We start from the raw sequence: 12308 nt of genomic DNA on the forward strand, positions 1-12308 counted from the left end.
ATCTTAAGTTGTGATATGAAACAGACCCTGTATGAAGAAACCTTACACAGCATCGGAGATGGACATGATAAAAAGAAAGTGTAAAGGTTGGATTTTTTTACCACCAGTTTCCTTGTCTTCAACCAAAATTTCCAGTTTGAGAAGGCGCCAGGGGATGTCAGGGTCATCACCCATCACTGTCAAGGTGGCCTCAAACTCACCCTCAACTCGAAACTTCACACGGCCATTGGCTAAGGAAGAAAAAAAAAGTTTTATTTCACTCACTCTCCAAAGGTGCTTCAAAATATCAGTGTGGTAGCTCCTGGCACTCACAATATATTACTTCCCTACAGTTTCCGCTCTGCTGCATAAGTTTCTGTGCAACTGTGAAGATTCGCAGTTGTTTCTGCAACAGAACCAGTGTCAATAAGCAGACAGCAGACAATATTGACAGACATCCCAAACTGTCCTGAACAGCACTACTTTAGTTAAGGTAAGTTGTTAACACTTGTGCTACTATAACATTGAGCTGAGTAGCAGCCTGACAAGTTACACCAAAACCCCATCCAGCTTAATTTTTCAAATTCTTTGTTGTATCAACAATGCATACTTTAAGCAATAAAAGAGATTCAGAATGCACATCCGCCCAAGCTGAAATCTAGCACGTTGGAAACATATCTCACTGCAAACCATTTATTTAACATTAAAATAACTCATTTTGCATGTGAGGAAGATAATCTTTTGCCTAATTCATATATATGCACACAAGCAAATATTATGTACACTATTTATCTAATTGCCATACATATCCCCACATTTTTGTGAACATCACTATCAGTTTCAAGAACTGGGAACAAAGACTTAAAACTACGTAAACAGGTCATAAAGAAAATGAGCAGCAGAGCAAACAATTTACTATAAGTCCTTACTATAAACTGTGCATCAGCATTCTTCTCGGTCACTTAACAAAATATGCCATACACCTTTACAATTACAGACATATGAAATATTCCTATAGAAATTTTAACCATTTAAACTCATGCAGTTTCATTTTCAAAAGAATCACAGACATGCTCTTAAACCAAACCAAATGCCAAAACAGAAACTAACAGTCATTGAAATGCTTAGTTAACTGAGAAATCTGAAGAGCTCGGACACATATTCACTTACACTTTTGTAAGACAAAAATGGCCCTAATACTGATATTGTGAGCACTAACATAGGGACCACTGAAAACTACTACCAAGATTTTTCAAAGATATCTTTGATCTAGGTCTGTGGTGCATGATTTACACATAGCTAACCTTGTCCTAGTTAAAAGCATGGACTATGTCCATTCCAGTGCTATTATCTGCAATTGTGCAATAACCTAGTCCAGTTTATAGTCATACTTCCTGTAAAAAAGGTCATCTGAATGTCTACCACTACTTGGATTAAATGAAGACAGAGATCTGAAAACAGATTAAGAAATCTGGCACTGTAATGAGCCACAGAACAAAAGGCATGCGTAAATATGAACAGATTCTGTGCATGAAGATGAATATCAAAACAAATTTAAAAAGCAACATTACAGTGATTTAAGCCAAAGTTCAAAGAGTTTCTACAGAAACACCTAAGAGTTTAATTAAATTGCATTTCTAAATTAACCTAAGATGCACTTACATTGTTAGGCTTAAGATTCTTTCACAACACATTTGCTAAAAGAGCAAGACAATGTCTACGACCTTTTGCCATTAGCTGCACAGGATTTCTTCTTGAAAGTAAATAATATTTCAGCAATATTATCAGTGTCCTCACTTTTTAAAAGACATATTTTGATGTCATACAGAAACAGGATCCCAGTCTTAAGAGATTAAGTATGCCTAATCATCTCACTTTAGATATCTTTTAGTTTTGCTTTAGCTCTAAACCATCAATTTTCAATCAGCCTGCAATAATGTATTCTTAAAAAAGTAATTCCAGTTCTTACCAACTGTAAGATTTGCCAGCTGTGGAGGGAGATCTGTAGTCACTAATCGATGTCGAAGAATCTGGTTTAGCTGGTGAAGTGTGGTTTGCTTCTCACTCTTTGTTATTGGGTCAGGAGGGATTATTTTATCCTGTTAAAATAAAGATGAACAAGTCTATGTATCACAAACATGTATAATACATTGACAGTAGCAATGGTAAAAACTAACCAGACTAGAAGTCTAAAATAAATACTACAGGCCATTAAAGACAAGTGAAGCTTTATAACTTATATTCAGATTTGTTTTCTAGTTGATTACATTTTACCTGAAACTGACCACTGAATAAAATTACTCAGCTTGGATCAAGTAAGTAAATTCAGGGCCTTCTACCAGGCTAAACTTGTTTTAAAATACTAAGACTTGAAAGCTAATCCTTATTTGTAGCTATAGCTCTCATTCACAAATATTACTGTTTCTATCATTTCACAAAATCCTGTTATTCTGCATTTTATCAGCAAGAAAAGGCAGCAGCATTAAAGAGAGCTGTAAGTATTTCAGTATATTTTCAAATACAGGCAAACCACTTCGCACAACAGAAGTCAGTATCTCCTTTTCACACTTCACTTTTCTAGGATGGTGGCTTGCCACATGCAAATACGTACGGTACCAAGGAAGAAGAGTTGCTACTATACACATCCTAGAGCAGAGCTAGGTTTAAATGGAGAGAATGCTTTACTGGGAGAGCATAACATTTAAATAGGAAGTGCCCTGCATGAGAAACTCACACTACAGAGACTTGGCACTAGGCCTGTGTTAAACTACAGCTGCATTTGCACATAGACAATTAATTTCATTAATATGTTTTTGATACTGTACAGGGGAATCCTCCCAACCCAGACACACAGTAGCATTATTTACCCTAATGCAGGTTGGCAGACGCGGGTATGATCCAGTTGTCAGAACATCAATAGCATATGGGATAGCAAAACTAGGCAGACGAGCGTGAACCAAAGCATCTCTAGCTAGCGATGCCAGACGATCAGCAGTGTCCACAAACAGAATAGCTTGCTGATCTAAAAAACTTGATATCATCTGTAGAGGACAAGGAGAGAAAAAAAAAAAAAAGGTCCAAAAATGCATAAATCAATGCCCCTTTATATTCAGTTCATCTAGTGTACATGACTTAGATGACTTCATCTATCATTTCCAATTCAAGTAACCACATCTATAAAACAAAGAATGAATATTCTGGCCATTTCTTATGTTTGTATGCAAGGACACTTTAAAACTACATGCCATTTCTGATGCTGTGGAGGATCTGTAAAGCTTCACAGCTCTTTATCTGATGACCACCACTGGAATGCAACCATACTTGTTTGTGATCACTTGGGGCCATTTTTTTGCAACATTCTGGACTTCATTCTTATTTAACCAAGAGCAGGATGAAAGTGATAATAAGAGCTAACACACTGAGATCACTATCTTTGTCCTATCACCTAACCCCCCAAGCACTCCTGAAACTATGTGCAGACCATCCTTTCATTTTTTGCCACTGATGAGTTTTTGGGAATAAGAACTGTTAAAAGACAAGATTACACAATTCCTAAATAGGAAGAAACTGTTTATAATCTAATATTCATTTGCATATGAAGTAGTATTTTACGTAAAATTCTAAAGTAAGGAGAAGCTTGAGTATACCAAAATCTCATATCACTTAGAGATTACTTCATACCAAAGTCTGTTGTTAACTTACCGCACATTTTTCCACCTTTCCAGCATTATTAGCCCATTTGACTAAGGCTAACAAACGCACAAACAGTTGACGAGTGCGACTTGCAAACTGCACTATTTCTATTTTTCTGGGGAAAAAAAAAAAAAAGTACATTAGGCTAGTGCTCAGACACATAATAAAGCTGCAATTCAACTCTGTGTCAATAAAAAAAGCCGTAATGATAACTCCTAATTGTGTTAACGGAGGCATCACTAACATATGGTTTGCCTGATTAGAACATTTAGAAAAAAAAAAAGCTCACTGTTTTGAATACCTAAATGCTAACAACATATACGGATTCTAACCAACCAAGACTGTCTGGGGAAACAACCCCCTTCATACTTACACAAATTAATCACTGATTTTAAGAGAAACAATTCCATAGTGAACTCAACCAAATTATTATTTACTTTTACAGGATTTCCCCAGAGTTTACGATTAAGTTTAAAGTAGACAAGGCAATATACCTAAGTGTTCCAGGACCTGGTAGTAACATTACACCAACATTCACAAAAATAAACAAATAAACAAATAAATAATGCTAAAAATATCACCCTTAGTAATTTTGAGATGCCTTTACACAGTATGTTACAACATGCTACCATTTTGCCAGGAAACAGGGTGTGGTGGGGAAGACCACCAAAAAAATCCCCACCATTTTACCTTCTTCTCCATCCCTGCCTTGCAAAGAAATTGGGATAAGGAGAAATAACTGATAGCAAATTTTCCTCCCACCGTGCTCTGTATGAGATAGTCAAAATAGGCAGTGTCTGTTTGTATGTATTAAGACATTTTTTGTCTAAGAGAACATAATAGGGGCACACCCAGCCTTTCCCTGTTCATTACAGTTCTACATTGATGCATTAGACCAGACATGCAGCTCTACAATGTAGATGTGTAATACCACACACTGAAATATGATTTCATCTACTGTTTATAGAGGTTTTCCTCCCTTTCTACATGTTCAATTCACTAACTTTGTCATGGTTTTGTAGTTACTTTGAAACAAATAAACAAACAAACAAACACCTAAAAAACCAAACCCAAGATATTTCCCTGATAAGATTTTCTAGAGCAAAAAAAAAAGCATTCGGACAAAAAGAACGGTAATCAGTGCAATAAATATTCGCCTCTACCAAAGAAAAGATGCACCTCCTTCTGATTCTAATATTTAAAACACATATTCATAATATAGATAGAGCCTGTTTCTGCTGGAAGCATTAGTGTAACGAGGTTAACTCTTTTGTGTAACATAAAGCATAATATGCTTGTAGCAGATGAACATTTAGGCCAGAAGTACAATACCATCTGGTCCAGTTTCTTGCATTACATCCTACAAACCTCATCCAAAAACTTGGGCATTGAGCCAATAACTTCTCTACATTCTATAGCATATGTTTTAGAATGACATTCAGCACAATATTAAAATTTCAAGTGGTGGACAAGCCGCTATATGTATATACTGCTCTTATAAGTAACTACGCTATGAAAACAAGATGTTGAGAATTTTGAAAGATTCAGGAAATCTGCATGGGATTTGAAAGATGTCTACAGTGATATTTCAGAAAGCCAGTAGTCGCTCAGACAAAGTCCATAAAGAAGGTGCTGAAATCTAGAAGTAGCTATGTCCATCAAACTTCTGTGGTGAAAACAGCACGATAACAAGAAAAGCTCTAACTGTTGTTCTGTGGCCAGAAATTAAAGGTAGAAAAAAACTAAAAAAATACCCCAAACCACACAAAATGCCAAAGAACCCACCCAAAACCAACAACAAAAAAAAACAACTACCACCAACAGCCCAGAAAAAAGTATAGCAATTTAATAACAAAAGTTATTAATAAAACTAGACACAGGACTCCAGTAACTGTTCCAGTAATATCACACATATTAATTTACAGAAGACTTGTTACTTCTACTTGTCAGAATCCTGCTTCCAGAACTACCACCATCACCTCAGAGTGAAAATTGTGTTGGGAATTCACATCCATCTACTTCTCTACTACAAATCCAAGTCTTTCAGTTTTGCTGTGTTCCTTTGTCCTTCATTATAGATATAGGACCTTGTGCTGAGCTGCACAAAAAAAAAAATTTCAAGGAAGATGAAGCTTAAGGAAAGAGTACATTTACAAGGTCTATAAAAGCAAAGCACATTTAAAAACTTTCTACAGACCACAGTACTCCATGCATTTTTTACCTTGGTCTTTCTTGGTAAGTTCTGATCTTGGCTGTTTCAGATCCTTCAGCCTAGTGGCTGAGTCTGGGGGAGTGAAGCATTAGCTACAGTAGAAGAATATCAAGTTAAGGACCACTTAAGCAAGCTTGACATGTAAAAGTTCATCAGAGTAGATGAGATGCATCCAAGGGTGCTGAGGGAGCTGACCACTATGAAGTTGCTCTCTCTAATTTTCAAAAGGCCATAGGGATCAGAGGAGATCTTGATGCCTGAAAAAAGGCAAACATCATGCCCTTCTCAAGGCCAAGAAAGATCCAGGAACCTACAGGCCAGTTGGCCTAAGCTCAGTTAAGAAGAAAATGAGTGGAAGAAATCTTTCCAGAAGCTATGTCCAGACAAATAATGAACATGAAAGTAGCCTGGGAACAGCCAGCACAGAGCTGCTGAGGGCAAGCCATCCCAAATCAATGTGACTGCCTTCTACACGACAGAGAACTGTAATCAAGAGAAGAGCAGAAGCCACATTTGCACTGACTTTTGTACAGCTTTTGATATGCTCTCCCATAGCATCCTTGTAGCCAAACTGGTGAGATATAGCATGAATAAGTCAACTACAAGGTAGGTGAAAAACTGGCTGAGATTGCCAGGAATAAAAGACTGGGGGAGTTGGGTCTGTTCAGCCTGAAGAAGACAAGGCTGAGAGGGGATCTCGTGAATGTTTACAAATATCTCCAGGATGGGTGTCAAGAGGATGGGACCAGACTCTTTTCAGTGGTGCCCATCAATAGGATGAGGGGCAACAGGCACAGACTGAAGCACAGGAAGTTCTATCTGAATTTGAGGAAAAACTTCTTCACAGTGAGGGTACCAGAGCACTGGAACAGGCTGCCCAGAGAGGCTGTGGAGTCTCCTTCTCCGGAGACTTTCAAAACCCCCCTGAACACATTCTTGTGTGATCTGTTCAAGGTGAATCTGCTTTAGCAGGTGGGTTGGACTAGACAGAGGTCCCTTCCAACCCCAAACATTCCTGATTCTGTGAAAAGGTTGTAACTGGACACCAGCTGAATTTCTGTAATGCTGGTTACTAGTGCTGTTTCTTAAGGGTCAATACTGGGGGAAATACAATTTAACACCCCCATCAACAACCTGCAAAAGAATGCACTCTATGGAAGCCTCCAGGTGATGTCAAACTGATGTTAGCAAGCAGAAGGACCTCCAGCTGAATGGAGCAACTGCTTGAAAGGAACCTCACGAAGTTCAGCGAAATCACATGCAAAGTCCGGAACCAATCAATCTCATGTAACAGCACAGGCTGGATACTACGCAGCAGCTGGGGAGCAGCTCTGCAGAAGTGGTCCTGGAGGTCCTGGTGGACAGCAATGTGTCCTTGCAAAAATGACAGCCTGTATAAGCACCAGTGCAGCCCAGGTCAGGGAACGTGACTGTTGACCTGGAGCAAGCACATGTGAGACTACACCTGAAGCGCTACATCCAGTTTTATACTCCCTAGGCAAGATAACACCATATAAAAGTGGGTTAGGAACACATGACACGCAGGGAGGGACTGAGGAAGCTGTGTTTGCTTCTGCTGAAGAAGAGAAGGCTACAGTGAGATCCTACAGCCACCTTCAAATATCTAATGGGGTACTGTAGTGAAAACAAAGAAACACACAGTTGGGCAGTGAAATACTGCAGTAGGTTGCCCAGAAAGGTTGCAGGATTTCCATCCTCAAAGATATCTAAAACTCAACTGGATATGACACTGAGCAACCTGAACACCATATTTTACTTCAAGCAGAGGGTTGGAGTAGGTATCTCCAAAGTACCACTCCAACCAAAAATATTATCTGTGTCTATGAAAGTAGTGTAATAACAGTCATTTTATAATTAGAAGAGAATGGAACTCAGTGCTGCACAAAAATCAGGTGTGCTATTGCACTGCTATTGAAGTCACAAATAAAATGCTTTTACATGCAAAGTCATTATAATTCAAGATCCAGTTAAATTTTATACAGCCTTAACTGTATTTAGATAAAAGTTTCCCACATATTACACTTTAGAGTATATTATAAAAAGGAAAAGCTAAAGAATACTGAAAAACAACAACAAGGTCTCCACTATCAAGCAAGCCCTTAGATTTCCCCCAAAACTCAGCACTATTAATTTTACACCACAGTACTAATGTTTTTTTAATCCAAACACTTCTTTCTTTTTTGCAAAAGTTATTGATTCCCATCATTGATAACTAACAAATGACCCTTTACAAAGAAAAGCCATATTATGCTATGATGCATAATTTCCTATCAGTTTTTCTTACCACATCATCTTTTAACTAGGCACTGTAGAAATGAGTGTAGATTTTATGTGAACTTTATTAGAGGATAATATTATCATATCTTCACCAAAGTATGTGAGCCAGCTCACCAAGAAACAGAGCTTTAAGCCCAGCTACTGATGCCAGTACAGCTGTCGAAGTTAGGAAAAACAGAATAATATGGATAATTAAACTACATTTCTTACAGATTTCTTCCAAGAGCTGGAAAGTCACTTCAACAAGAAGTATTGTAAGTCAAAGCTAACAAGGATGTGAACAATTAATTTCAAGACAATTTCATTGCAGGATATTCTTTGTAACCACTGAAGGCTGTCTTAGTTTCTTTTATCTGTAAACCGTTAGGACTTCAGTTGCTGTTCCAGACCTGTATGCCCCACAAAGCAGATCCCAGCTTTACCAAGAAATGCTAGATGGGAGAAGTCCCGCCACCAGTACGAGGGAGCTCTGGACCTCAGTTAAATGTAATTTCCTCAGCAAATAGAGTGAAAATTTAAAAAACAAACAGCACCAAAACCAACCAAACAAAAAAACTCAACAACAACAAAAACCCCAAAACCATTTCAGACCATTTCTCTTCATAAAATATTATGCATAAGGAAAAGGTGCACAAGGAATCATCCCAGATTACGATTACTTGAGAATGTGATTAATTCTACAACATGTTATGACAGTTTTGGAAGATTTGAGATAACTGAATTAATGATTGTCCTGGTACACAGAATTCTTTATTAACATTCTTAGGAATATCATAGCTGCTATATGTCTCTAAAGAAAATTAGGTCAATTAGCATGTCAAGACAAATAAAGGAAATAATTTTCTGACAACTTCCATAAAATTTCTTCAAAGAAACAAAAAAGTAAATCAAGTTATTTCATCCTGGGGGGTGGGGTGGGAGTGGAGTAAAAAACAAAACAAAAAAACCCAAACCATAACATAAAAACACCAAACCTGCCTGGTCTCTTACATTTGTTCTCTAATAATCTTCATACTTCAAAACCACATAGAACAGAAGAAAACAGTGCTCATGATAAGATAGATCAGGTAATATGGAAAAAAGCAGAAAATAGGCTTTTACCTTGTTCTCACTGTCGAACTAATTCTTCTGGACAAAAAGTTTCTTTATCACACTAATTAGAATCTATCTAAATTCTCCAGTACCATTTCACATCAACTTTACTGTCACTTCATTGCTTCAAGATTCATGAAAAGAAATATACCTTTAACAGAGTTCACCTACTATAACAGCAACAGTATGTTACTGAAAAATGCACCCAAAAAAGCCCAAACAAAAAAACCAAAACCCAACAAAAACTAATACTGCCATTGAGGCTGAGAAAAATCTTGAAACTATGTAGTGACAGCACGACAGACAAGCTTATTTTCTTACAAAAAAACTAAAATTAGGAGAAAAATACTTTATTTAAACATTTCTATATTAATCTTAACATCCTAAACAAAGTGCTATGTCTTACCATGCATTACAGATTGCCTTTGTGTAACTCACCTTTCCATATCAGTCTTCCTTGGTAATCTACATTAAAAAGAAAAAAAGAAAAAAGAAAAATGCATATTATATATTGTTCTACTACATTTCAGACTACCAGAAATTTTATTACTAACCTTCAACTACATACAAGATCTCCTACATACATATAAAGAGCATTTCAAAATTCCTAAAATTGTAACTATTTCCTAAATACAGCAAAATTACACGTTCGATAAAGGAAGTACTTTGACAGCTCTAGAAAGCAGCCTAGTGAAAGAGGAAAAATCAATACAATCAGGTATATAATACCACCACAGGACACCTAACACTACTCTGTACCAGGTAAGATGGAGCTAGTCAAATTAATTTAAAAGCTTGATGAAGGCTGCTGAAATCCCAACATTTCTGTTAATTTAGGGAGCCTCATAGTATCAGTGCCTGTGCTTTGTGATTGATTCTCACTAAGCATCCATGACTAGAGCTAATTAATTCATAGTAGCAGTTCCAGAACATCTGCAGCAAGTGTTAATATTGGCTGTTTCCTGAGTTGCCTGAAATGAGTTTCTCTTCCCTTTTTAATCAACCTAAAAGTGGAGAAATGCCATACTCCAAACTTTATCAGCAACCTGTGTGACAGACACTACCGCAGAGAGGGGACTGTATTTCTGTAATATTCGACAAGTATCACAGGTATCTCATTTTAAAAGTTTTTTTTTTGTATTATGGGACCAGCCTGATGCTGGTAAAAAAATTAGAAATCATTTTGTTGGAGGGGAGGAGAATACTTTCCAGCTGGGCTTTCTACTAGCCAAATCCATACTTTATGGGGAAAATGGAAAAACCTAGCTCGCTCTGCTTTTGGTGGGGACATCATATAGCTTATAAACTACTTGGTGAATCAAAGTGCCCAAAGTATTCCCCATGTGTTGTTCACAGCACCAATTTTCTTTTGGACCTTAATTATGTACTTCAGTCAAAAGGAACTGTTCTACACGTGAAAACAACAATAAAGGACATCACAGGCACATGCTCCTACAAGAACACAAACAGTATCTATTACTGTTTACACATACCATAAACTACACATTCCAAAAACTTCTTGACTGGCATCTGGAAGCTCTTCTAAAGAAAACTAAAATTCTAAAACTCCTTGTCCTTCCCAGAGTTTCAACACTCTTAACCCCAAGTAAAGCAAAACTCTGTTTGCATACTCAGCAGATAGGGTATTTTACAAGGGCTATCCCTATTTTTTCCATTTGTGCTGTATGCCACTTCTTAAAACATACATGTTCCCCGCAAGAACCTCTAAGGTTAAACAAAGTGAAAGGAAAACAGGTTTTTTCGGAGTCCACATGCTTTCAGGAAGGTATTTCTTGGCCCAAAAATATTCCTTTGTTTTGCTACTTCAAACACAACAATGTTGGCAGAGCAGATCATAATGTAAGTGTAAATAATTTATTTCCCCCCAAAAAATCAAATGGTATTTTGCAAAGTACACATGTAACTCAAGAAGCATCTGAAAATACCTGTGGTTTCCCACATCTCAGCTTCATGTATTTTGATATCAGTGCAAGCACTACAATTGTTTTTTTTTTTTGACAGTAACTTGCAGGCAAACTTAAGCACTAAACCAGAGCGACTGCACTTGGCTGCTCTGTGCTTCTCACAATCCTTCTCTCTCTTTATGGCAGATCCCTCAGCATCTTTCGCTAGGCCCCAGCAGAGATATGTTGCATGAACAGGGCATTTATTTCCACAGAGTGGGAGAAGGGAAAAAAGCAACCCCTTCCTCCCCACCGCAGCGCCGGCCGGAGACCGGCGCTGATCCCTGGCGAGGCCGCTTCATCCTGCCGGGATAAGGGGAGGCGGCACCGCCAGCTCTGGCTGCAGGGCAGGGGGAGGCGCGGGCCGGGGGAACGCGGGGCACTCACAGGTCGGCCAGCACGGTGAGCTCGGCGTAGGTCCGGTGCAGCAGGAAGTCGATGAGGGTGCTGAGGCGGTAGCCAGGGCTGGCAGCGGCTGTCACGGCGCCGGGGGCCGGCGGGGCCGGGGCTGACGCCGGGCCCCCACCGGCCGGCACCAGCTGGTTGCTCTCCAGCTGCACCGGCGCCATGGCGGCAGCGGCGCCTCAAGCCCGGGCAGGAACTGCTCGGCAGCCCGGGGCGGCCGGTGCTCCCGGCGCCACCAGCACCCGGCCTGGCTCGCCTCCTGCGGAGGGAGCGGAGAGGCCAGCGGCGGGGCTGGGCGCGGGCCCCGGCGCTGGGGCGGCGGCACCGAGGGAACTCCGCAGCGCTCAGAGCCCGCTTGGCGCAGGGACCGCCGCCATGTTGGGGGCACGGAACCGGAAGCGAACAGCTGTGGCGGACCGGAAAGAGAACCTTTCCGGGAAAGCCTCTCTCGGGGTGGGGAGGAGGAGCTGGCGGGAGGGGCGGGCGGGATTCGGGACCAGGCTTGAGTGGGCGGGGCCTGTAGGTGGCGGCGGTGCGGGGCGCGCGCCAGACGCGTAGCCGTTGGGGCGGGGCCGTTGGGGCGGGGGCGTGGCCGCCGCCTGAGGGGCTGCGCGCGGCGCCAGGGGGCGGGGCTGTCTCCTTATTCAGCACCGCCGCGCCGGTAC

General features: G+C 40.0%; 1 protein-coding gene across 1 annotated transcript in view; it reads right to left on the reverse strand.

Moving 5' to 3' along the window:
- The window catches only part of MED14 (mediator complex subunit 14), a 38252-nt gene extending 26234 nt beyond the window's left edge, over positions 1-12018 (reverse strand). Inside the window, exons 1-6 of the mRNA XM_080363540.1 lie at positions 11626-12018; positions 9713-9739; positions 3682-3787; positions 2847-3020; positions 1949-2078; positions 102-230 (exon numbers count right to left, since the gene is read on the reverse strand). Of these exons, the coding sequence (XP_080219666.1) occupies positions 102-230; positions 1949-2078; positions 2847-3020; positions 3682-3787; positions 9713-9739; positions 11626-11807 (748 nt within the window). The 5' untranslated portion in view covers positions 11808-12018. The remainder of the gene's footprint in view (positions 1-101; positions 231-1948; positions 2079-2846; positions 3021-3681; positions 3788-9712; positions 9740-11625) is intronic.
- Between the last annotated feature and the right edge of the window lie 290 nt (positions 12019-12308).

This window comes from Nesoenas mayeri (assembly GCF_963082525.1).
Source record: "Nesoenas mayeri genome assembly, chromosome: 1".
Lineage (NCBI taxonomy): Eukaryota > Metazoa > Chordata > Aves > Columbiformes > Columbidae > Nesoenas > Nesoenas mayeri.